The sequence below is a fragment of the Oncorhynchus mykiss genome, unplaced genomic scaffold, assembly GCF_057628025.1.
Source record: "Oncorhynchus mykiss isolate SJ-2025 unplaced genomic scaffold, ASM5762802v1 scaffold101, whole genome shotgun sequence".
Taxonomy (NCBI): Eukaryota; Metazoa; Chordata; class Actinopteri; order Salmoniformes; family Salmonidae; genus Oncorhynchus; species Oncorhynchus mykiss.
Window position 1 is genome coordinate 1505001 of NW_028322100.1, and position 24295 is coordinate 1529295.

At 47.3% G+C, this 24295-nt stretch overlaps 1 protein-coding gene across 2 annotated transcripts in view; it reads left to right on the forward strand.

Annotated features, from left to right (window-relative positions):
* Positions 1-24295, forward strand: part of LOC110531531 (A disintegrin and metalloproteinase with thrombospondin motifs 14) — a 153750-nt gene that overhangs the window by 122036 nt on the left and 7419 nt on the right. For both annotated transcript variants that reach the window (XM_090228786.1, XM_090228789.1), the window contains exons 14-19: positions 5634-5757; positions 11402-11482; positions 14907-15073; positions 18532-18697; positions 19537-19669; positions 20541-20748. In XM_090228786.1, the coding sequence (XP_090084912.1) occupies positions 5634-5757; positions 11402-11482; positions 14907-15073; positions 18532-18697; positions 19537-19669; positions 20541-20748 (879 nt within the window). The remainder of the gene's footprint in view (positions 1-5633; positions 5758-11401; positions 11483-14906; positions 15074-18531; positions 18698-19536; positions 19670-20540; positions 20749-24295) is intronic.

The following is a 24295-nucleotide window of genomic DNA, read 5'->3' on the forward strand; positions in this document are numbered from 1 at the left end:
TCCCCCAGCCTAGACTGAGCCTCCCCCAGCCTAGACTGAGCCTCCCCCAGCCCAATCTCAGTCAGTGTAAAAATCAGACAGCCTAGACTGAGCCTCCCCCAGCCTAGACTGAGCCTCCCCCAGCCTAATCTCAGTCAGTGTAAAAGTCAGACCGCCTAGAAGGAGCCTCCCCCAGCCTAGACTGAGCCTCCCCCAGCCTAATCTCAGTCAGTGTAAAAATCAGACAGCCTAGAAGGAGCCTCCCCCAGCCTAGACTGAGCCTACCCCAGCCTAGACTGAGCCTCCCCCAGCCTAGACTGAGCCTCCCCCAGCCTAATCTCAGTCAGTGTAAAAGTCAGACCGCCTAGAAGGAGCCTCCCCCAGCCTAGACTGAGCCTCCCCCAGCCTAATCTCAGTCAGTGTAAAAGTCAGACTGCCTAGAAGGAGCCTCCCCCAGCCTAATCTCAGTCAGTGTAAAAATCAGACAGCCTAGAAGGAGCCTCCCCCAGCCTAGACTGAGCCTCCCCCAGCCTAATCTCAGTCAGTGTAAAAAGCAGACAGCCTAGAAGGAGCCTCCCCCAGCCTAATCTCAGTCAGTGTAAAAGTCAGACAGCCTAGAAGGAGCCTCCCCCAGCCTAGACTGAGCCTCCCCCAGCCTAATCTCAGTCAGTGTAAAAATCAGACAGCCTTGAAGGAGCCTCCCCCAGCCTAATCTCAGTCAGTGTAAAAACCAGACAGCCTAGAAGGAGCCTCCCCCAGCCTAATCTCAGTCAGTGTAAAAGTCAGACAGACTAGAAGGAGCCTCCCCCAGCCTAGACTGAGACTCCCCCAGCCTAGAAGGAGCCTCCCCCAGCCTAGACTGAGCCTCCCCCAGCCTAATCTCAGTCAGTGTAAAAGTCAGACAGCCTAGAAGGAGCCTCCCCCAGCCTAGAAGGAGCCTCCCCCAGCCTAATCTCAGTCAGTGTAAAAGTCAGACCGCCTAGAAGGAGCCTCCCCCAGCCTAGACTGAGCCTCCCCCAGCCTAATCTCAGTCAGTGTAAAAGTCAGACAGCCTAGAAGGAGCCTCCCCCAGCCTAGACTGAGCCTCCCCCAGCCTAGAAGGAGCCTCCCCCAGCCTAGACTGAGCCTCCCCCAGCCTAATCTCAGTCAGTGTAAAAGTCAGACAGCCTAGAAGGAGCCTCCCCCAGCCTAGAAGGAGCCTCCCCAAGCCTAGAAGGAGCCTCCCCAGCCTAATCTCAGTCAGTGTAAAAGTCAGACCGCCTAGAATGAGCCTCCCCCAGCCTAGACTGAGCCTCCCCCAGCCTAATCTCAGTCAGTGTAAAAGTCAGACAGCCTAGAAGGAGCCTCCCCCATCCTAATCTCAGTCAGTGTAAAAATCAGACAGCCTAGAAGGAGCCTCCCCCAGCCTAGACTGAGCCTCCCCCAGCCTAATCTCAGTCAGTGTAAAACTCAGACAGCCTAGAAGGAGCCTCCCCGCAGCCTAATCTCAGTCAGTGTAAAAATCAGACAGCCTAGAAGGAGCCTCCCCCAGCCTAGACTGAGCCTCCCCCAGCCTAATCTCAGTCAGTGTAAAAATCAGACAGCCTAGAAGGAGCCTCCCCCAGCCTAGACTGAGCCTCCCCCAGCCTAATCTCAGTCAGTGTAAAAATCAGACAGCCTAGAAGGAGCCTCCCCCAGCCTAGACTGAGCCTACCCCAGCCTAGACTGAGCCTCCCCCAGCCTAGACTGAGCCTCCCCCAGCCTAATCTCAGTCAGTGTAAAAGTCAGACCGCCTAGAAGGAGCCTCCCCCAGCCTAGACTGAGCCTCCCCCAGCCTAATCTCAGTCAGTGTAAAAGTCAGACCGCCTAGAAGGAGCCTCCCACAGCCTAATCTCAGTCAGTGTAAAAATCAGACAGCCTAGAAGGAGCCTCCCCCAGCCTAGACTGAGCCTCCCCCAGCCTAATCTCAGTCAGTGTAAAAATCAGACAGCCTAGAAGGACCCTCCCCCAGCCTAATCTCAGTCAGTGTAAAAATCAGACAGCCTAGAAGGAGCCTCCCCCAGCCTAGACTGAGCCTCCCCCAGCCTAATCTCAGTCAGTGTAAAAAGCAGACAGCCTAGAAGGAGACTCCCCCAGCCTAATCTCAGTCAGTGTAAAAGTCAGACAGCCTAGAAGGAGCCTCCCCCAGCCTAGACTGAGCCTCCCCCAGCCTAATCTCAGTCAGTGTAAAAATCAGACAGCCTAGAAGGAGCCTCCCCCAGCCTAATCTCAGTCAGTGTAAAAATCAGACAGCCTAGAAGGAGCCTCCCCCAGCCTAAACTGAGCCTCCCCCAGCCTAATCTCAGTCAGTGTAAAAATCAGACAGCCTAGAAGGAGCCTCCCCCAGCCTAGACTGAGCCTCCCCCAGCCTAATCTCAGTCAGTGTAAAAATCAGACAGCCTAGACGGAGCCTCCCCCAGCCTAGACTGAGCCTCCCCCAGCCTAATCTCAGTCAGTGTAAAAAGCAGACAGCCTAGAAGGAGCCTCCCCCAGCCTAATCTCAGTCAGTGTAAAAGTCAGACAGCCTAGAAGGAGCCTCCCCCAGCCTAGACTGAGCCTCCCCCAGCCTAATCTCAGTCAGTGTAAAAATCAGACAGCCTAGAAGGAGCCTCCCCCAGCCTAATCTCAGTCAGTGTAAAAATCAGACAGCCTAGAAGGAGCCTCCCCCAGCCTAATCTCAGTCAGTGTAAAAGTCAGACAGACTAGAAGGAGCCTCCCCCAGCCTAGACTGAGCCTCCCCCAGCCTAGAAGGAGCCTCCCCCAGCCTAGACTGAGCCTCCCCCAGCCTAATCTCAGTCAGTGTAAAAGTCAGACAGCCTAGAAGGAGCCTCCCCCAGCCTAGAAGGAGCCTCCCCCAGCCTAATCTCAGTCAGTGTAAAAGTCAGACCGCCTAGAAGGAGCCTCCCCCAGCCTAGACTGAGCCTCCCCCAGCCTAATCTCAGTCAGTGTAAAAGTCAGACAGCCTAGAAGGAGCCTCCCCCAGCCTAGAAGGAGCCTCCCCCAGCCTAGACTGAGCCTCCCCCAGCCTAATCTCAGTCAGTGTAAAAGTCAGACAGCCTAGAAGGAGCCTCCCCCAGCCTAGAAGGAGCCTCCCCAAGCCTAGAAGGAGCCTCCCCCAGCCTAATCTCAGTCAGTGTAAAAGTCAGACCGCCTAGAAGGAGCCTCCCCCAGCCTAGACTGAGCCTCCCCCAGCCTAATCTCAGTCAGTGTAAAAGTCAGACAGCCTAGAAGGAGCCTCCCCCATCCTAATCTCAGTCAGTGTAAAAATCAGACAGCCTAGAAGGAGCCTCCCCCAGCCTAGACTGAGCCTCCCCCAGCCTAATCTCAGTCAGTGTAAAAATCAGACAGCCTAGAAGGAGCCTCCCCGCAGCCTAATCTCAGTCAGTGTAAAAATCAGACAGCCTAGAAGGAGCCTCCCCCAGCCTAGACTGAGCCTCCCCCAGCCTAATCTCAGTCAGTGTAAAAATCAGACAGCCTAGAAGGAGCCTCCCCCAGCCTAGACTGAGCCTCCCCCAGCCTAATCTCAGTCAGTGTAAAAATCAGACAGCCTAGAAGGAGCCTCCCCCAGCCTAGACTGAGCCTACCCCAGCCTAGACTGAGCCTCCCCCAGCCTAGACTGAGCCTCCCCCAGCCTAATCTCAGTCAGTGTAAAAGTCAGACCGCCTAGAAGGAGCCTCCCCCAGCCTAGACTGAGCCTCCCCCAGCCTAATCTCAGTCAGTGTAAAAGTCAGACCGCCTAGAAGGAGCCTCCCCCAGCCTAATCTCAGTCAGTGTAAAAATCAGACAGCCTAGAAGGAGCCTCCCCCAGCCTAGACTGAGCCTCCCCCAGCCTAATCTCAGTCAGTGTAAAAATCAGACAGCCTAGAAGGACCCTCCCCCAGCCTAATCTCAGTCAGTGTAAAAATCAGACAGCCTAGAAGGAGCCTCCCCCAGCCTAGACTGAGCCTCCCCCAGCCTAATCTCAGTCAGTGTAAAAAGCAGACAGCCTAGAAGGAGCCTCCCCCAGCCTAATCTCAGTCAGTGTAAAAGTCAGACAGCCTAGAAGGAGCCTCCCCCAGCCTAGACTGAGCCTCCCCCAGCCTAATCTCAGTCAGTGTAAAAATCAGACAGCCTAGAAGGAGCCTCCCCCAGCCTAATCTCAGTCAGTGTAAAAATCAGACAGCCTAGAAGGAGCCTCCCCCAGCCTAATCTCAGTCAGTGTAAAAGTCAGACAGACTAGAAGGAGCCTCCCCCAGCCTAGACTGAGCCTCCCCCAGCCTAATCTCAGTCAGTGTAAAAGTCAGACAGCCTAGAAGGAGCCTCCCCCAGCCTAGAAGGAGCCTCCCCCAGCCTAATCTCAGTCAGTGTAAAAGTCAGACCGCCTAGAAGGAGCCTCCCCCAGCCTAGACTGAGCCTCCCCCAGCCTAATCTCAGTCAGTGTAAAAGTCAGACAGCCTAGAAGGAGCCTCCCCCAGCCTAGACTGAGCCTCCCCCAGCCTAGAAGGAGCCTCCCCCAGCCTAGACTGAGCCTCCCCCAGCCTAATCTCAGTCAGTGTAAAAGTCAGACAGCCTAGAAGGAGCCTCCCCCAGCCTAGAAGGAGCCTCCCCAAGCCTAGAAGGAGCCTCCCCCAGCCTAATCTCAGTCAGTGTAAAAGTCAGACCGCCTAGAAGGAGCCTCCCCCAGCCTAGACTGAGCCTCCCCCAGCCTAATCTCAGTCAGTGTAAAAGTCAGACAGCCTAGAAGGAGCCTCCCCCATCCTAATCTCAGTCAGTGTAAAAATCAGACAGCCTAGAAGAAGCCTCCCCCAGCCTAGACTGAGCCTCCCCCAGCCTAATCTCAGTCAGTGTAAAAATCAGACAGCCTAGAAGGAGCCTCCCCGCAGCCTAATCTCAGTCAGTGTAAAAATCAGACAGCCTAGAAGGAGCCTCCCCCAGCCTAGACTGAGCCTCCCCCAGCCTAATCTCAGTCAGTGTAAAAATCAGACAGCCTAGAAGGAGCCTCCCCCAGCCTAATCTCAGTCAGTGTAAAAGTCAGACAGCCTAGAAGGAGCCTCCCCCAGCCTAGACTGAGCCTCCCCCAGCCTAATCTCAGTCAGTGTAAAAATCAGACAGCCTAGAAGGAGCCTCCCCCAGCCTAATCTCAGTCAGTGTAAAAATCAGACAGCCTAGAAGGAGCCTCCCCCAGCCTAGACTGAGCCTCCCCCAGCCTAATCTCAGTCAGTGTAAAAATCAGACAGCCTAGAAGGAGCCTCCCCCAGCCTAATCTCAGTCAGTGTAAAAGTCAGACAGACTAGAAGGAGCCTCCCCCAGCCTAGACTGAGCCTCCCCCAGCCTAGAAGGAGCCTCCCCCAGCCTAGACTGAGCCTCACCCAGCCTAATCTCAGTCAGTGTAAAAGTCAGACAGCCTAGAAGGAGCCTCCCCCAGCCTAGAAGGAGCCTCCCCCAGCCTAGAAGGAGCCTCCCCCAGCCTAATCTCAGTCAGTGTAAAAATCAGACAGCCTAGAAGGAGCCTCCCCCAGCCTAATCTCAGTCAGTGTAAAAATCAGACAGCCTGGAAGGAGCCTCCCCCAGCCTAATCTCAGTCAGTGTAAAAATCAGACCGCCTAGAAGGAGCCTCCCCTTGGTTGATTGACTGACTGCGCCCTTCTCTCTCCCAGCATGTGGGCTGCGACAAAGAGGTCGGCTCGTACAAACAAGAAGACAAGTGTGGAGTGTGTGGTGGGGACAACTCCCACTGTCGCACTGTCAAACTGACCCTCGCCAAGATACCAAAGAAAACAGGTAAACATTCACCAGGGTGAAACCACACTTCAGAACATGTTGTGTTATTTCATTGATCAATCAATACTTGATGTTGAGAAATAGATATTACAGCCTGAATGCCCTAAAAATCCTCTCCGACATTCTTAGGCGGAACCCTTTTGAGTTCCATGTAGAACCCTTTCCACACGGGGTTCTACGTGGAATCCAAAAATAGTTCTGCCTGGAACTCAAAAAGGGTTCTACCTTGAACCATAAAGGTTTCTCCTATGGGGACAGCTGAAGAACCCTTTTGAGTTCCATGTAGAACCCTTTCCACACGGGGTTCTACGTGAAATCCAAAAATAGCTCTACCTGGAACCATAAAGGTTTCTCCTATGGGGACAGCTGAAGAACCCTTTTGAATTCCATGTAGAACCCTTTCCACACAGGGTTCTACGTGGAATCCAAAAATAGTTCTACCTGGAACTCAAATAGGGTTCTACCTGGAACCATAAAGGTTTCTCCTATGGGGACAGCTGAAGAACCCTTTTGAGTTCCATGTAGAACCCTTTCCACACAGGGTTCTATGTGGAATCCAAAAATAGTTCTACCTGGAACCATAAAGGTTTCTCCTATGGGGACAGCTGAAGAACCCTTCTGGAAGCCTTGGTTCTAAGAGTGTAATGTGCGTCCCACTGTGTTATGAATTCCCAGTTGGTGACTCTTGACTCTTGATAAGAGTCGCCGGCAGGTGAGTTCACGACACACTATTTTATTTACCCTGTGTTCACCCAGCTACAGCCCTTGACATGTACACAGACTAAACACAAAACACTGCTATCACCGGTTCATATACAACAGTATAATTAGACACGACACGTTTCTCCTCTGTTAGAGTCACTAGTAGGCCTGGGGTTGTCTGTATCATGGCTCTCAGAGTAGGACTTTGGTCTTTTAGATTACAATGAATAAGTTTACATGGACAGGGGGGGGACCTGATCCTAGATCAGCACTGCTACTCTGAAACCTAAGATAGACATCGTCCCTGGTCTGTTGTTATTCTGTGGCTCATTGGATTAACTCCCTGACCAACCCGTTGTCTGGTTGTCTTGTTGTCCTATAGGCATGCTGAAGATGTTTCATATTGTCTTGTTGTGTTGTCCTGTAGACATGCTGAAGATGTTTCATATTGTCTTGTTGTCCTATAGACATGCTGAAGATGTTTCATATTGTCTTGTTGTCCTATAGACATGCTGAAGATGTTTCATATTGTCTTGTTGTCCTGTAGACATGCTGAAGATGTTTCATATTGTCTTGTTGTCCTATAGACATGCTGAAGATGTTTCATATTGTCTTGTTGTGTTGTCCTGTAGACCTGCTGAAGATGTTTCATATTGTCTTGTTGTCCTATAGACATGCTGAAGATGTTTCATATTGTCTTGTTGTGTTGTCCTGTAGACATGCTAAAGATGTTTCATATTGTCTTGTTGTCCTGTAGACATGCTGAAGATGTTTCATATTGTCTTGTTGTGTTGTCCTGTAGACCTGCTGAAGATGTTTCATATTGTCTTGTTGTCCTATAGACATGCTGAAGATGTTTCATATTGTCTTGTTGTGTTGTCCTGTAGACATGCTAAAGATGTTTCATATTGTCTTGTTGTCCTGTAGACATGCTGAAGATGTTTCATATTGTCTTGTTGTGTTGTCCTGTAGACATGCTAAAGATGTTTCATATTGTCTTGTTGTCCTATAGACATGCTGAAGATGTTTCATATTGTCTTGTTGTGTTGTCCTGTAGACCTGCTGAAGATGTTTCATATTGTCTTGTTGTGTTGTCCTATAGACATGCTGAAGATGTTTCATATTGTCTTGTTGTCCTGTAGACCTGCTGAAGATGTTTCATATTTTCTTGTTGTGTTGTCCTGTAGACATGCTGAAGATGTTTCATATTGTATTGTTGTGTTGTCCTATAGACCTGCTGAAGATGTTTCATATTGTCTTGTTGTGTTGTCCTATAGACCTGCTGAAGATGTTTCATATTGTCTTGTTGTCCTGTAGACATGCTGAAGATGTTTCATATTGTCTTGTTGTCCTATAGACATGCTGAAGATGTTTCATATTGTCTTGTTGTCCTGTAGACCTGCTGAAGATGTTTCATATTGTCTTGTTGTCCTGTAGACATGCTGAAGATGTTTCATATTGTCTTGTTGTCCTATAGACATGCTGAAGATGTTTCATATTGTCTTGTTGTCCTGTAGACCTGCTGAAGATGTTTCATATTGTCTTGTTGTCCTGTAGACATGCTGAAGATGTTTCATATTGTCTTGTTGTCCTATAGACATGCTGAAGATGTTTCATATTGTCTTGTTGTGTTGTCCTGTAGACATGCTGAAGATGTTTCATATTGTCTTGTTGTGTTGTCCTGTAGACATGCTAAAGATGTTTCATATTGTCTTGTTGTCCTATAGACATGCTGAAGATGTTTCATATTGTCTTGTTGTGTTGTCCTATAGACATGCTGAAGATGTTTCATATTGTCTTGTTGTGTTGTCCTGTAGACATGCTAAAGATGTTTCATATTGTCTTGTTGTCCTGTAGACATGCTGAAGATGTTTCATATTGTCTTGTTGTGTTGTCCTGTAGACCTGCTGAAGATGTTTCATATTGTCTTGTTGTCCTATAGACATGCTGAATATGTTTCATATTGTCTTGTTGTGTTGTCCTGTAGACATGCTAAAGATGTTTCATATTGTCTTGTTGTCCTGTAGACATGCTGAAGATGTTTCATATTGTCTTGTTGTGTTGTCCTGTAGACATGCTAAAGATGTTTCATATTGTCTTGTTGTCCTATAGACATGCTGAAGATGTTTCATATTGTCTTGTTGTGTTGTCCTGTAGACCTGCTGAAGATGTTTCATATTGTCTTGTTGTGTTGTCCTATAGACATGCTGAAGATGTTTCATATTGTCTTGTTGTCCTGTAGACCTGCTGAAGATGTTTCATATTGTCTTGTTGTCCTGTAGACCTGCTGAAGATGTTTCATATTGTCTTGTTGTGTTGTCCTGTAGACATGCTGAAGATGTTTCATATTGTCTTGTTGTGTTGTCCTGTAGACATGCTGAAGATGTTTCATATTGTCTTGTTGTGTTGTCCTATAGACATGCTGAAGATGTTTCATATTGTCTTGTTGTGTTGTCCTGTAGACCTGCTGAAGATGTTTCATATTGTCTTGTTGTGTTGTCCTATAGACATGCTGAAGATGTTTCATATTGTCTTGTTGTGTTGTCCTATAGACCTGCTGAAGATGTTTCATATTGTCTTGTTGTCCTATAGACATGCTGAAGATGTTTCATATTGTCTTGTTGTCCTGTAGGCATGCTGAAGATGTTTCATATTGTCTTGTTGTCCTATAGACCTGCTGAAGATGTTTCATATTGTCTTGTTGTGTTGTCCTATAGACATGCTGAAGATGTTTCATATTGTCTTGTTGTGTTGTCCTATAGACCTGCTGAAGATGTTTCATATTGTCTTGTTGTGTTGTCCTATAGGCATGCTGAAGATGTTTCATATTGTCTTGTTGTGTTGTCCTGTAGACCTGCTGAAGATGTTTCATATTGTCTTGTTGTGTTGTCCTATAGACCTGCTGAAGATGTTTCATATTGTCTTGTTGTCCTGTAGACATGCTGAATATGTTTCATATTGTCTTGTTGTGTTGTCCTATAGACATGCTGGAGATGTTTCATATTGTCTTGTTGTCCTATAGGCATGCTGAAGATGTTTCATATTGTCTTGTTGTGTTGTCCTGTAGACCTGCTGAAGATGTTTCATATTGTCTTGTTGTGTTGTCCTGTAGACCTGCTGAAGATGTTTCATATTGTCTTGTTGTGTTGTCCTATAGACATGCTGAAGATGTTTCATATTGTCTTGTTGTCCTGTAGACATGCTGAAGATGTTTCATATTGTCTTGTTGTGTTGTCCTGTAGACCTGCTGAAGATGTTTCATATTGTCTTGTTGTCCTATAGACATGCTGAAGATGTTTCATATTGTCTTGTTGTGTTGTCCTGTAGACCTGCTGAAGATGTTTCATATTGTCTTGTTGTGTTGTCCTGTAGACATGCTGAAGATGTTTCATATTGTCTTGTTGTCCTGTAGACCTGCTGAAGATGTTTCATATTGTCTTGTTGTGTTGTCCTATAGACATGCTGAAGATGTTTCATATTGTCTTGTTGTCCTGTAGACATGCTGAAGATGTTTCATATTGTCTTGTTGTGTTGTCCTGTAGACCTGCTGAAGATGTTTCATATTGTCTTGTTGTCCTATAGACATGCTGAAGATGTTTCATATTGTCTTGTTGTGTTGTCCTGTAGACCTGCTGAAGATGTTTCATATTGTCTTGTTGTGTTGTCCTGTAGACATGCTGAAGATGTTTCATATTGTCTTGTTGTCCTGTAGACCTGCTGAAGATGTTTCATATTGTCTTGTTGTCCTGTAGACCTGCTGAAGATGTTTCATATTGTCTTGTTGTGTTGTCCTATAGACATGCTGAAGATGTTTCATATTGTCTTGTTGTGTTGTCCTGTAGACATGCTGAAGATGTTTCATATTGTCTTGTTGTGTTGTCCTGTAGACATGCTGAAGATGTTTCATATTGTCTTGTTGTGTTGTCCTGTAGGCATGCTGAAGATGTTTCATATTGTCTTGTTGTGTTGTCCTGTAGACATGCTGAAGATGTTTCATATTGTCTTGTTGTCCTGTAGACCTGCTGAAGATGTTTCATATTGTCTTGTTGTCCTGTAGACCTGCTGAAGATGTTTCATATTGTCTTGTTGTCCTGTAGGCATGCTGAAGATGTTTCATATTGTCTTGTTGTGTTGTCCTGTAGACATGCTGAAGATGTTTCATATTGTCTTGTTGTCCTATAGACATGCTGAAGATGTTTCATATTGTCTTGTTGTCCTGTAGACCTGCTGAAGATGTTTCATATTGTCTTGTTGTCCTATAGACATGCTGAAGATGTTTCATATTGTCTTGTTGTGTTGTCCTGTAGACATGCTGAAGATGTTTGATATTGTCTTGTTGTGTTGTCCTATAGACCTGCTGAAAATGTTTAATATTGTCTTGTTGTCCTGTAGACCTGCTGAAGATGTTTCATATTGTCTTGTTGTGTTGTCCTGTAGACCTGCTGAAGATGTTTTATATTGTCTTGTTGTGTTGTCCTGTAGACCTGCTGAAGATGTTTCATATTGTCTTGTTGTGTTGTCCTATAGACCTGCTGAAGATGTTTCATATTGTCTTGTTGTCCTGTAGACATGCTGAAGATGTTTCATATTGTCTTGTTGTCCTATAGACATGCTGAAGATGTTTCATTTTGTCTTGTTGTGTTGTCCTGTAGACATGCTGAAGATGTTTCATATTGTCTTGTTGTCCTATAGACATGCTGAAGATGTTTCATATTGTCTTGTTGTCCTATAGACATGCTGAAGATGTTTCATATTGTCTTGTTGTCCTGTAGACCTGCTGAAGATGTTTCATATTGTCTTGTTGTGTTGTCCTGTAGACATGCTGAAGATGTTTCATATTGTCTTGTTGTCCTATAGGCATGCTGAAGATGTTTCATATTGTCTTGTTGTCCTATAGACCTGCTGAAGATGTTTCATATTGTCTTGTTGTGTTGTCCTATAGGCATGCTGAAGATGTTTGATATTCCGATCGGTGCCCGGCACATCGTTATAGAGGAGAATGAGACTTCCTCCCACATAATTGGTAAGTGTGTCTCGTTACAGCAGCATAAAACACCTTTGGGATGAATTGGAATGACGACTGTGAGCCAGACCTAATCACCCAACATCCGTGCCTGACCTCACTAATGCTCTTGTGGCTGAATGGAAGCAAGTCCCCGCAGCATTGTTCCAACATCTAGTGGATAAGCCTTCCCAGAAGAGTGGAGGCTGTTATAACAGCAATGTTCCAACATCTAGTGGAAAGCCTTCCCAGAAGAGTGGAGGCTGTTATAGCAGCAAAGGGGGGGACCAACTCCATATTAATGACCATTATTTAGGAATGAGATATTCAACAAGCTTTTGGCCAAGTAGTGTACATTTACAGTAGGGACATCCGCAGAGCATGACTACAGAACTCAACACACACACACACACACACACACACACATACACACACACACACGCACAACCCCACCCTCACACATTTCCTGTATGATCGTCAGCAGTGCATGACTGCAGATCATTTGACTGTCACCAATTAGCCCTGTAGAGTTTTAGCCTGTTAGTAATGCTCGCCAGCAGTGCATGACTGCAGATCATTTGACTGTCACCAATTAGCCCTGTAGAGTTTTAGCCTGTTAGTAATGCTCGCCAGCAGTGCATGACTGCAGATCATTTGACTGTCACCAATTAGCCCTGTAGAGTTTTAGCCTGTTAGTAATGCTCGCCAGCAGTGCATGACTGCAGATCATTTGACTGTCACCAATTAGCCCTGTAGAGTTTTAGCCTGTTAGTAATGCTCGCCAGCTCGGATCAGACATCAGATATTTTCATTTTTGAAATGCTAATCATGTCTATTAGGGCCCGCAGTGTCTGGTGAGTGTGTGTCTCTGTGTGTCTCTCTGTGTGTGTGTGTGTGTGTGTGTGTGTGTGTGTGTGTGTGTGTGTGTGTGTGTGTGTGTGTGTGTGTGTGTGTGTGTGTGTGTGTACAGAGCTTATATAACATACTATAGAGACAGAGCATAAACAGGAGAGTGGGCGGGCAGCAGATGAAGAGGGGCAGTAGACATGGTACCATGGTGTTGGACAGATACAGTGTGGTCTCTGACTCATTACTGTCACACCCTGACCTTAGTTATCTTTGTTTTCTTTATTATTTTGGTTAGGTCAGGGTTTGTTGTGTTTTTGTCCTGTCTAGGGTTTTTGTATGTTTATGGGGTTGTTCACTAGTCTAGGTGTTTTGTATGTCTATTGGTTGCCTAGATTTATCGTTGTCTCTGATTGGGAACCATATTTAGGCAGTCATATTCCTTAGGTAATTTGTGGGTGATTGTCTATGTGATGTTGCATGTTTGCGGTTGTTTAGTGTTCTTTCGTCTTACATTAAAAGTACTGTATGTATTCACATCACGCTGCGCTTTGGTCTCCTCACTACGACGATCGTGACAATTACTCTCAAAGCAAACGAATGGTAATGGCCAGCCTATTTATACAGAACCTCTCCCTCATTACTCTCAATGCAAACTAATGGTAATGGCCAGCCTATTTATGCAGAACCTCTGCCTCAATGCAAACTAATGGTAATGTAGAAAGCCTATTTATACAGAACCTCTGCCTCTTAATCTTAACTGGGAAATCCACTAGTATCTATATGAACAGGTGTCCAATCCAAATGGCCTTAAACTAAACCTAACAAGTGTCTTTACCTTCGGTTTTTGCTTTTCTACTGCTGGGTATACCAGGGTATATATATATATATATATATCACAGACTGTCTGAGGAATGATGTTGGAAAAGGTCTTGAATACAAATTCCTCCTACGGTTCTTTGAATACACTTCAATGGTACATTAGTTTTGGTCAGTGGAAAGGTCAATTCGATCCATTTTGTTAGTCGACAGGTGATATTCTGACTTCATCAGATCCACGCACTTTACTCACATTGACGGCAATTAATTATTTACAAAAATAAAGACATGTAAGCAATTTGCTTGTGTTCGTTCATCTCAGCTGGGAATCAGGTCCTATGTGAGAGGAGTGTTCATCTCAGCTGGGAATCAGGTCCTATGTGAGAGGAGTGTTCATCTCAGCTGGGAATCAGGTCCTATGTGAGAGGAGTGTTCATCTCAGCTGGGAATCAGGTCCTATGTGAGGGGAGTGTTCATCTCAGCTAGGAATCAGGTTCTATGTGAGGGGAGTGTTCATCTCAGCTGGGAATCAGGTCCTATGTGAGGGGAGTGTTCATCTCAGCTAGGAATCAGGTTCTATGTGAGGGGAGTGTTCATCTCAGCTGGGAATCAGGTCATATGTGAGGGGAGTGTTCATCTCAGCTGGGAATCAGGTCCTATGTGAGGGGAGTGTTCATCTCAGCTGGGAATCAGGTCCTATGTGAGGGGAGTGTTCATCTCAGCTGGGAATCAGGTCCTATGTGAGGGGAGTGTTCATCTCAGCTGGGAATCAGGTCCTATGTGAGGGGAGTGTTCATCTCAGCTGGGAATCAGGTCCTATGTGAGGGGAGTGTTCATCTCAGCTGGGAATCAGGTCCTATGTGAGGGGAGTGTTCATCTCAGCTGGGAATCAGGTCCTATGTGAGGGGAGTGTTCATCTCAGCTGGGAATCAGGTCCTATGTGAGGGGAGTGTTCATCTCAGCTGGGAATCAGGTCCTATGTGAGGGGAGTGTTCATCTCAGCTGAGAATCAGGTCCTATGTGAGGGGAGTGTTCATCTCAGCTGGGAATCAGGTCCTATGTGAAGGGAGTGTTCATCTCAGCTGGGAATCAGGTCCTATGTGAGGGGAGTGTTCATCTCAGCTGGGAATCAGGTCCTACAGTGGAGCAAAAAAGTATTTAGTCAGCCACCAGTTGTGCAAGTTCTCCCACTTAAAAACATGAGAGAGGCCTGTAATTTTCATCATAGGTACACTTCAACTATGACAGACAAAATGAGGAAAAAAATGATTTTATTTGCAAATTATGGTGGAAAATAAGTATTTGGTCAATAACAAAAGTTTATCTCAATACTTTGTTATATACCCTTTGTTGGCAATGACAGAGGTCAAACGTTTTCTGTAAGTCTTCACAAGGTTTTCACACACTGTTGCTGGTATTTTGGCCCATTCCTCCATGCAGATCTCCTCTAGAGCAGTGATGTTTTGGGGCTGTTGCTAGGCAACACGGACTTTCAACTCCCTCCAAAGATTATAGCATTATATGGTAATGGCCAGCCTATTTATTATATATATACATTATATACACTATAGCTCCAACCTCAGATGTGCGTCAAGGTCCAGACGTGTGCGTGTGTGTGTGTGTGTGTGTGTGTGTGTGTGTGTGTGTGTGTGTGTGTGTGTCTGTGTGTGTGTGTGTGTGTGTGTGTGTGTGTCTGTGTGTCTGTGTGTCTGTGTGTGTGTCTGTATGTGCCAGACTATCCAACGGATGAAAACACATTGTGATTTTCTTTGTTTCACAGCTGTGAAGAATCAAGTCACAGGCAGCTTCATATTGAACGCAAAAAGTGGAGATGCCAAGTCCAGAACCTTCATCGACAGCGGTTTGGAGTGGGAGTACGTCTTCGGAAGCGGCGAGAAAGAAACCCTGAAAACAATCGGCCCCCTTCACGAGGGCATCGTTGTTCTGGTAAGAAGACGAAACTGATGGATCTAGTAAGACACACACACAGACACACTTACACAGACACACACACACCCAGACACGTGCACACACACACATACATTCCCAGACACGTGCACACACACACACACACACGTACACACCCAGACACGTGCACACACCCAGACACGTGCACACACACACACACACACACACACATACACACCCAGACACGTGCACCCACACACACGTACATACAGGCTGAATTTTTCAACATTGACAAGTGACAGTTGGGGTGCAGGTGTGCATCGCCTCAATTCTCATTTTACCCAAAACAGGCCGACCCAAATGATCACTATCCGACACAGCAGCATGTGGTCAGAAGATACAGGACTCTGTTCCCAATGGTTCATCCCAATGGTTCACGTTGAGGTTCAGCTACACACTCCAGTCAGTCCCCTAGAAAGACAGTGGAGCACCTTCACTGTGATTTTAATCATCTTTGATTGTCCACTAGTGGTAATTAGTGCTTTTCTAGATCGGTTTCGGTACGATTAGTAAAACAAAATATTGTGGTTTTCGATTTCGGTTTCGATAACATTAAATGTATTATGATATAATGACCTTTTTTCCTGTGACTTTTTAATGGAAATTACAAAGCCAAAAATAGTGAAAATGTAATTGCCAAAGCATTGAACATATTCCATTGTCTCTGTCATGTCCACATTGGGTAGACATCATTAGAAAAATATGAAATTACTATGAAATAATACAATATTCAGTTGTGTATATTTACTTAGTTTTAATTTAATGACTTTAATATTTTTCATTCCTTAAAGTCATCATCTCATCTCTGGCAGTAGCAGTCAGCAGTCAGCCGTCATCCTGTTTAGCTAGGCTAGCCTGCCTAAATATACTGCAGAGCTGTCTGTAGTCATCCTGTTTAGCTAGGCTAACCTGCCTAAATATACTGCAGAGCTGTCTGTAATCATCCTGTGTAGCTAGGCTAACCTGCCTAAATATACTGCAGAGCTGTCTGTAGTCATCCTGTTTAGCTAGGCTAACCTGCCTAGATATACTGCAGAGCTGTCTGTAGTCATCCTGTTTAGCTAGGCTAACCTGCCTAAATATACTGCAGAGCTGTCTGTAGTCATCCTGTTTAGCTAGGCTAGCCTGTCTAAATATACTGCAGAGCTGTCTGTAGTCATCCTGTTTAGCTAGGCTAACCTGCCTAAATATACTGCAGAGCTGTCTGTAGTCATCCTGTTTAGCTAGGCTAACCTGCCTAGATATACTGCAGAGCTGTCTGTAGTCATCCTGTTTAGCTAGGCTAACCTGTCTAAATATACTGCAGAGCTGTCTGTAGTCATCCTGTTTAGCTAGGCTAACCTGTCTAAATATACTGCAGAGCTGTCTGTAGTCATCCTGTTTAGCTAGGCTAACCTGCCTAAATATACTGCAGAGCTGTCTGTAGTCATCCTGTTTAGCTAGGCTAACCTGCCTAAATATACTGCAGAGCTGTCTGTAATCATCCTGTTTAGCTAGGCTAGCCTGCCTAAATATACTGCAGAGCTGTCTGTAGTCATCCTGTTTAGCTAGGCTAACCTGCCTAAATATACTGCAGAGCTGTCTGTAGTCATCCTGTTTAGCTAGGCTAACCTGCCTAAATATACTGCAGAGCTGTCTGTAGTCATCCTGTTTAGCTAGGCTAACCTGCCTAAATATACTGCAGAGCTGTCTGTAGTCATCCTGTTTAGCTAGGCTAACCTGCCTAAATATACTGCAGAGCTGTCTGTAGTCATCCTGTTTAGCTAGGCTAGCCTGCCTAAATATACTGCAGAGCTGTCTGTAGTCATCCTGTTTAGCTAGGCTAGCCTGCCTAAGTAAGCTGCAGAGCTGTCTGTAGTCATCCTATCTAGCTAGGCTAACCTGCCTAAGTAAGCTGCAGAGCTGTCCGAAGAAATTATTTGACTAGTTCTTCAAAGTAGTTCAGGTAAACGTTCACCAACTGTCTGTCCCTCTTGTTGTGTACATTCCTCTCTCAAATGGTCTGTGTGTATCTAACCGAACGTAGCAGGAGTAAAAGTGTATGTATCTCTGCCTAAACTGGTGGGAAAACCGCCGAAAGGGATTATGGTCATTGTAGTTAAATACCACTTTTATGTGCTGAACTAGGTTGAAAATTTGCTTAATGAAAAACTTCATCTCCCTTCAGCCCATCGTCCCACTTTCTCTTGTGAATGATTTGATTTCCCTCTAGAGGAAATGTGCGTTGGGTTCACAAATAACGGAAAAAAATGGAATTCAAGTAATTGAACTGACTTTGGTGAATTAGTTGTTTAATAATCGAAAAAAAAACAGAAATGTTGGTTAATTGCTCAGCACTATTGTCCAGTGTGTGTGTGTGTGTGTGTGTGTGTGTGTGTGTGTGTGTGTGTGTGTGTGTGTGTGGGGGTGTGGGTGTGGGTGTGTGTGTGTGTGTGTGTGTGTGTGTGTGTGTGTGTGTGTGTGGGTGTGTGTGTGTGTGTGTGTGTGTGTGTGTGTGTGTGTGTGTGTGTGTGTGTGTGGGTGTGTGTGTGTGTGTGTGTGTGTGTGTGTGTGTGTGTGTGTGTGTGTGTGTGTGTGTGTGTGTGTGTGTGTGTGTGTGTGTGTGATTTTGGTTTTACTATCTTTGTGGGGACCAGAAGTCCTTACAAGGATAGTAAAACGAGGACAATTCGGGGCAAGTAGGAACATTTCACCTGTCCCCACAAGGAAAAAGGCTATTTTAGGCTTAGGATCTTAGGCTTAGGTTTGGGGTTAGGATTTGGGGTTAATGTTAAGGTCAGACTTAGGTTAAGGGTTAGGTTTAGGGATTAGGACTTTGAATGGGAATCAATTGTTAATCTTTCTCTCACTCTCTTTCTCTCTCTCTGTCTTTCCTCTCTGTCTTTCTCTCACTCTCTTTCTCCCTGTGTCTCTCTCTCTGTCTTTCTCTCACTCTCTTTCTCTCTCTCTGTCTTTCCTCTCTGTCTTTCTCTCACTCTCTTTCTCCCTGTGTCTCTCTCTCTGTCTTTCTCTCACTCTCTTTCTCTCTCTCTGTCTTTCCTCTCTGTCTTTCTCTCACTCTCTTTCTCCCTGTGTCTCTCTCTCTGTCTTTCTCTCACTCTCTTTCTCTCTCTCTCTCTCTGTCTTTCCTCTCTGTCTTTCTCGCACTCTCATTCTCCCTGTCTCTCTCTCTCTGTCATCGTGTCCTCTTTCTCCCTGTCTCTCTCTCTCTGTCATCGTGTCCTCTTTCTCCCTGTCTCGCTCTCTCTCTGTCATCGTGTCCTCTTTCTCCCTGTGTCTCTCTCTCTGTCATCGTGTCCTCTTTCTCCCTGTCTCTCTCTCTCTGTCATCGTGTCCTCTTTCTCCCTGTGTCTCTCTCTCTGTCATCGTGTCCTCTTTCTCCCTGTGTCTCTCTCTCTCTCTGTCACCGTGTCCTCCTTCTCCCTGTCCTCTTGTAGGTCATTCCACAGGAGGAGGACACTAAGATCAGTCTGACATATAAGTACATTATCCATGAGGACCTGCTGCCGGTCATCACCAATAACAACGTTCTCCTGGCCGAGCTGGATACCTACGAGTGGGCCCTGAAGAGCTGGTCGCAGTGCTCTAAACCCTGTGGGGGAGGTGTGTGTATGGGGGGGCCTGGTTGTGGAGTGGCTCTTTAGACCAGGTGGATTCTCTGTGTGTGTGGGGGAGGGAGGGGGGGGGGGGGGGGGGGGGGTTGGTTGTGAAGCGGCTCTTTAGACCAGATTAATTCAATCTCACCTGCTACAGAAAGGTCCCTGATGGTTGTTTCCATTTGTGCCTGGCCTGCCAAGTACCCCTGCTGTGGGTTGTTGCTATTGTCCCAACCTGGCAACCTGCTGTGGGTTGGTTCTATTGGCCCAACCTGGCAACCTGCTGTGGGTTGCTGCTATTGGCCCAACCTGGCAACCTGCTGTGGGTTGCTGCTATTGGCCCAACCTGGCAACCTGCTGTGGGTTCGTGCTATTTTCCCAACCTGGCAACCTGCTGTGGGTTGGTGCTATTGGCCCAACCTGGCAACCTGTGGGTTGGTGCTATTGGCCCAACCTGGCAACCTGTGGGTTGGTGCTATTGTCCCAACCTGGCAACCTGCTATGGGTTGGTGCTATTGTCCCAACCTGGTTGATGCAGAGCAGAGCCTAAATGTCCTCAGGGCATGCTGCTCAGGGGTCTCTGACACATTCACATTCAAATGGTTCTTCCTACCCTGTTGCTCTGTCATTGTGTGTGTGTGTGTGTGTGTGTGTGTGTGTATGTGTGTGTGTGTGTGTGTGTGTGTGTGTGTGTGCGTGTGTGTGTGTGTGTGTGTGTGTTAGTACATACGGCCACCTGCATTTTCTTTCTGTCAAATGATTTACAGTATAAATTAGAAGATGTTATGTTTTTGTCAGACGTTACAACAGATTGTACTAAACCCATTTAATTGGACCGTCTGGCAGGTATACAGTACACCAAATACGGATGCAGGAGGAAGAGCGACAGTCGACTGGTGCACCGGAACCTCTGTGAAACCAGCAAGAAGCCCAAACCCATCCGGAAGAGGTGCAATGTGAACGAGTGCAGCCAGCCAACGTGAGCTCCTCTCCAATTCACTCTCCCCCTCTATCCTTTCTCTGTCCATGTCCGAGCCATGTTGATAGGAGAGCATCCATTTCATCATCATCATCATCATCGCTCTAAGGGACACTTCCTCTCGAAGAGGGACTGAAGCTAATGCACTCTGTCTGGATGACTAACCTAGTCATTCCCAGTAATGGACAGATTGAATTATGAGATAATAACCTAGTCGTTCCCAGTAGTGGACAGATTGAATTATGAGATAATAACCTAGTCGTTCCCAGTAGTGGACAGATTGAATAATGAGATAATAACCTAGTCGTTCTCAGTAGTGGACCGATTGAATAATGAGATAATAACCTAGTCATTCCCAGTAGTGGACAGATTGAATAATGAGATAATAACCTAGTCGTTCCCAGTAGTGGACAGATTGAATAATGAGATAATAACCTAGTCGTTCCCAGTAGTGGACAGATTGAATAATGAGATAATAACCTAGTCGTTCCCAGTAGTGGACAGATTGAATAATGAGATAATAACCTAGTCGTTCCCAGTAGTGGACAGATTGAATAATGAGATAATAACCTAGTCGTTCTCAGTAGTGGACCGATTGAATAATGAGATAATAACCTAGTCGTTCTCAGTAGTGGACAGATTGAATAATGAGATAATAACCTAGTCGTTCCCAGTAGTGGACAGATTGAATAATGAGATAATAACCTAGTCATTCCCAGTAGTGGACAGATTAAATAATGTGCTCTCTCTTGTTCTGTCTGCTCCCCCACCCCTTCTCTTATTCTGTCTGCCCCCAATCCTTCCTCCCTCTCTCTCCCTCCCTCTCTCTCCCTCCCTCTCTCTCCCTCACTCTCTCTCCCTCCTCTCCCAGGTGGTTGGTGGAGGAGTGGAACCCGTGCAGTAAGACGTGTGGGAAGATTGGCTACCAGTCCAGGGTTGTTCAGTGTATGCAGGCCCTCCACAACGGCACCAACCGGACGGTCCACACTAAGTACTGTACAGAGGACAAGCCTGAGACCAGGAAGGTCTGTAACCCCTCTGCCTGCCCTGCGCAGTGGAGGACAGGGGCCTGGTCACAGGTGGGTCCCAGCATAGAGCTTCACCACAGAGTATACTCTAGACAAGGGCCTGGACACAGGTGGGTCCCAGCATAGAGCTTCACTACAGAGTATACTCTAGACAAGGGCCTGGTTACAGGTGGGTCCCAGCATGGAGCTCCACCACAAAGCCTACAGTACAGACAGTGGCCTGGTCATGGAGCTCCACCACTGAGCATTCTCTAGACAAGGGACCAGTCACAGGTGGGTCCCAGCATGGAGCTCCACCACAAAGCCTACAGTACAGACAGTGGCCTGGTCATGGAGCTCCACCACTGAGCATTCTCTAGACAAGGGACCAGTCACAGGTGGGTCCCAGCATGGAGCTCCGCCACAGAGCCTTCAGTACAGACAGGAGCCTGATCATGGAGCTCCGCCACAGAGCCTTCAGTACAGACAGGGGCCTGATCATGGAGCTCCGCCACAGAGCCTTCAGTACAGACAGGGACCTGGTCATGGAGCTCTGTCACACAGCTCACAGTACTACTTATCAGAGTTGGGGGGTCAACTCGATTTCAATTCAATCAATGATGGAATTATAATTTCTGTTCACTAAAATAGAATTGTAGTTTTCTTTGAGAAATTGACCCAATTGAATTGTAATGAAGCTGAACCCTGGTGTGGAACATTCTCCAGTCACCACACACTGAAGGACGTGAAGAGGACGGTTAGCGTATCCAGGCCCTCTAGCAGTCCAGTTTTATTGATTTTGTTGAATATAAACACTTTTTTCCTGTGTTGTTTACCAGGTTTTCTGGAAAGAGAAGTTGCTCTATATGGATTTGTTTTAAGGAATTGTGCTAGCTGACTGTTCTAGGGATTTCAGCGTTGTTTCTAACAACGGTGAAGAGCCAGCTGAGTCTCGTCTGACCCGCTGTCTCTCTGTGGGGCCACCACAGTGTTCAGTAAGCTGTGGAGAGGGGATTCGACAGAGACAGGTTATCTGACCCGCTGTCTCTCTGTGGGGCCACCACAGTGTTCAGTAAGCTGTGGAGAGGGGATTCGACAGAGACAGGTTATGTGACCCGCTGTCTCTCTGTGTCTCTCTGTGGGGCCACCACAGTGTTCAGTAAGCTGTGGAGAGGGGATTCGACAGAGACAGGTTATCTGACCCGCTGTCTCTCTGTGTCTCTCTGTGTGGCCACCACAGTGTTCAGTAAGCTGTGGAGAGGGGATTCGACAGAGACAGGTTATCTGACCCGCTGTCTCTCTGTATCTCTCTGTGTGGCCACCACAGTGTTCAGTAAGCTGTGGAGAGGGGATTCGACAGAGACAGGTTATCTGACCCGCTGTCTCTCTGTGTCTCTCTGTGTGGCCACCACAGTGTTCAGTAAGCTGTGGAGAGGGGATTCGACAGAGACAGGTTATCTGACCCGCTGTCTCTCTGTGTCTCTCTGTGTGGCCACCACAGTGTTCAGTAAGCTGTGGAGAGGGGATTCGACAGAGACAGGTTATCTGACCCGCTGTCTCTCTGTGTCTCTCTCTGTGTGGCCACCACAGTGTTCAGTAAGCTGTGGAGAGGGGATTCGACAGAGACAGGTTATCTGACCCGCTGTCTCTCTGTGTCTCTCTGTGGGGCCACCACAGTGTTCAGTAAGCTGTGGAGAGGGGATTCGACAGAGACAGGTTATCTGACCCGCTGTCTCTCTGTGTCTCTCTGTGTGGCCACCACAGTGATCAGTAAGCTGTGGAGAGGGGATTCGACAGAGACAGGTTATCTGACCCGCTGTCTCTCTGTGGGGCCACCATAGTGTTCAGTAAACTGTGGAGAGGGGATTCAACAGAGACAGGTTATCTGACCCGCTGTCTCTCTGTGTGGCCCCCACAGTGTTCAGGAAGCTGTGGAGAGGGGATTCGACAGAGACAGGTTATCTGACCCGCTGTCTCTCTGTGTCTCTCTCTGTGTGGCCACCACAGTGTTCAGTAAGCTGTGGAGAGGGGATTCGACAGAGACAGGTTATTTGACCCGCTGTCTCTCTGTGTCTCTCTGTGTGGCCACCACAGTGATCAGTAAGCTGTGGAGAGGGGATTCGACAGAGACAGGTTATCTGACCCGCTGTCTCTCTGTGGGGCCACCATAGTGTTCAGTAAACTGTGGAGAGGGGATTCAACAGAGACAGGTTATCTGACCCGCTGTCTCTCTGTCTCTTTCTGTGTGGCCACCACAGTGTTCAGTAAGCTGTGGAGAGGGGATTCGACAGAGACAGGTTATTTGACCCGCTGTCTCTCTGTGTCTCTCTGTGTGGCCACCGCAGTGTTCAGTAAGCTGTGGAGAGGGGATTCGACAGAGACAGGTTATCTGACCCGCTGTCTCTCTGTGGGGCCACCACAGTGTTCAGTAAGCTGTGGAGAGGGGATTCGACAGAGACAGGTTATCTGACCCGCTGTCTCTCTGTGGGGCCACCACAGTGTTCAGTAAGCTGTGGAGAGGGGATTCGACAGAGACAGGTTATGTGACCCGCTGTCTCTCTGTGTCTCTCTGTGGGGCCACCACAGTGTTCAGTAAGCTGTGGAGAGGGGATTCGACAGAGACAGGTTATCTGACCCGCTGTCTCTCTGTGTCTCTCTGTGTGGCCACCACAGTGTTCAGTAAGCTGTGGAGAGGGGATTCGACAGAGACAGGTTATCTGACCCGCTGTCTCTCTGTATCTCTCTGTGTGGCCACCACAGTGTTCAGTAAGCTGTGGAGAGGGGATTCGACAGAGACAGGTTATCTGACCCGCTGTCTCTCTGTGTCTCTCTGTGTGGCCACCACAGTGTTCAGTAAGCTGTGGAGAGGGGATTCGACAGAGACAGGTTATCTGACCCGCTGTCTCTCTGTGTCTCTCTGTGTGGCCACCACAGTGTTCAGTAAGCTGTGGAGAGGGGATTCGACAGAGACAGGTTATCTGACCCGCTGTCTCTCTGTGTCTCTCTCTGTGTGGCCACCACAGTGTTCAGTAAGCTGTGGAGAGGGGATTCGACAGAGACAGGTTATCTGACCCGCTGTCTCTCTGTGTCTCTCTGTGGGGCCACCACAGTGTTCAGTAAGCTGTGGAGAGGGGATTCGACAGAGACAGGTTATCTGACCCGCTGTCTCTCTGTGTCTCTCTGTGTGGCCACCACAGTGATCAGTAAGCTGTGGAGAGGGGATTCGACAGAGACAGGTTATCTGACCCGCTGTCTCTCTGTGGGGCCACCATAGTGTTCAGTAAACTGTGGAGAGGGGATTCAACAGAGACAGGTTATCTGACCCGCTGTCTCTCTGTGTGGCCCCCACAGTGTTCAGGAAGCTGTGGAGAGGGGATTCGACAGAGACAGGTTATCTGACCCGCTGTCTCTCTGTGTCTCTCTCTGTGTGGCCACCACAGTGTTCAGTAAGCTGTGGAGAGGGGATTCGACAGAGACAGGTTATTTGACCCGCTGTCTCTCTGTGTCTCTCTGTGTGGCCACCACAGTGATCAGTAAGCTGTGGAGAGGGGATTCGACAGAGACAGGTTATCTGACCCGCTGTCTCTCTGTGGGGCCACCATAGTGTTCAGTAAACTGT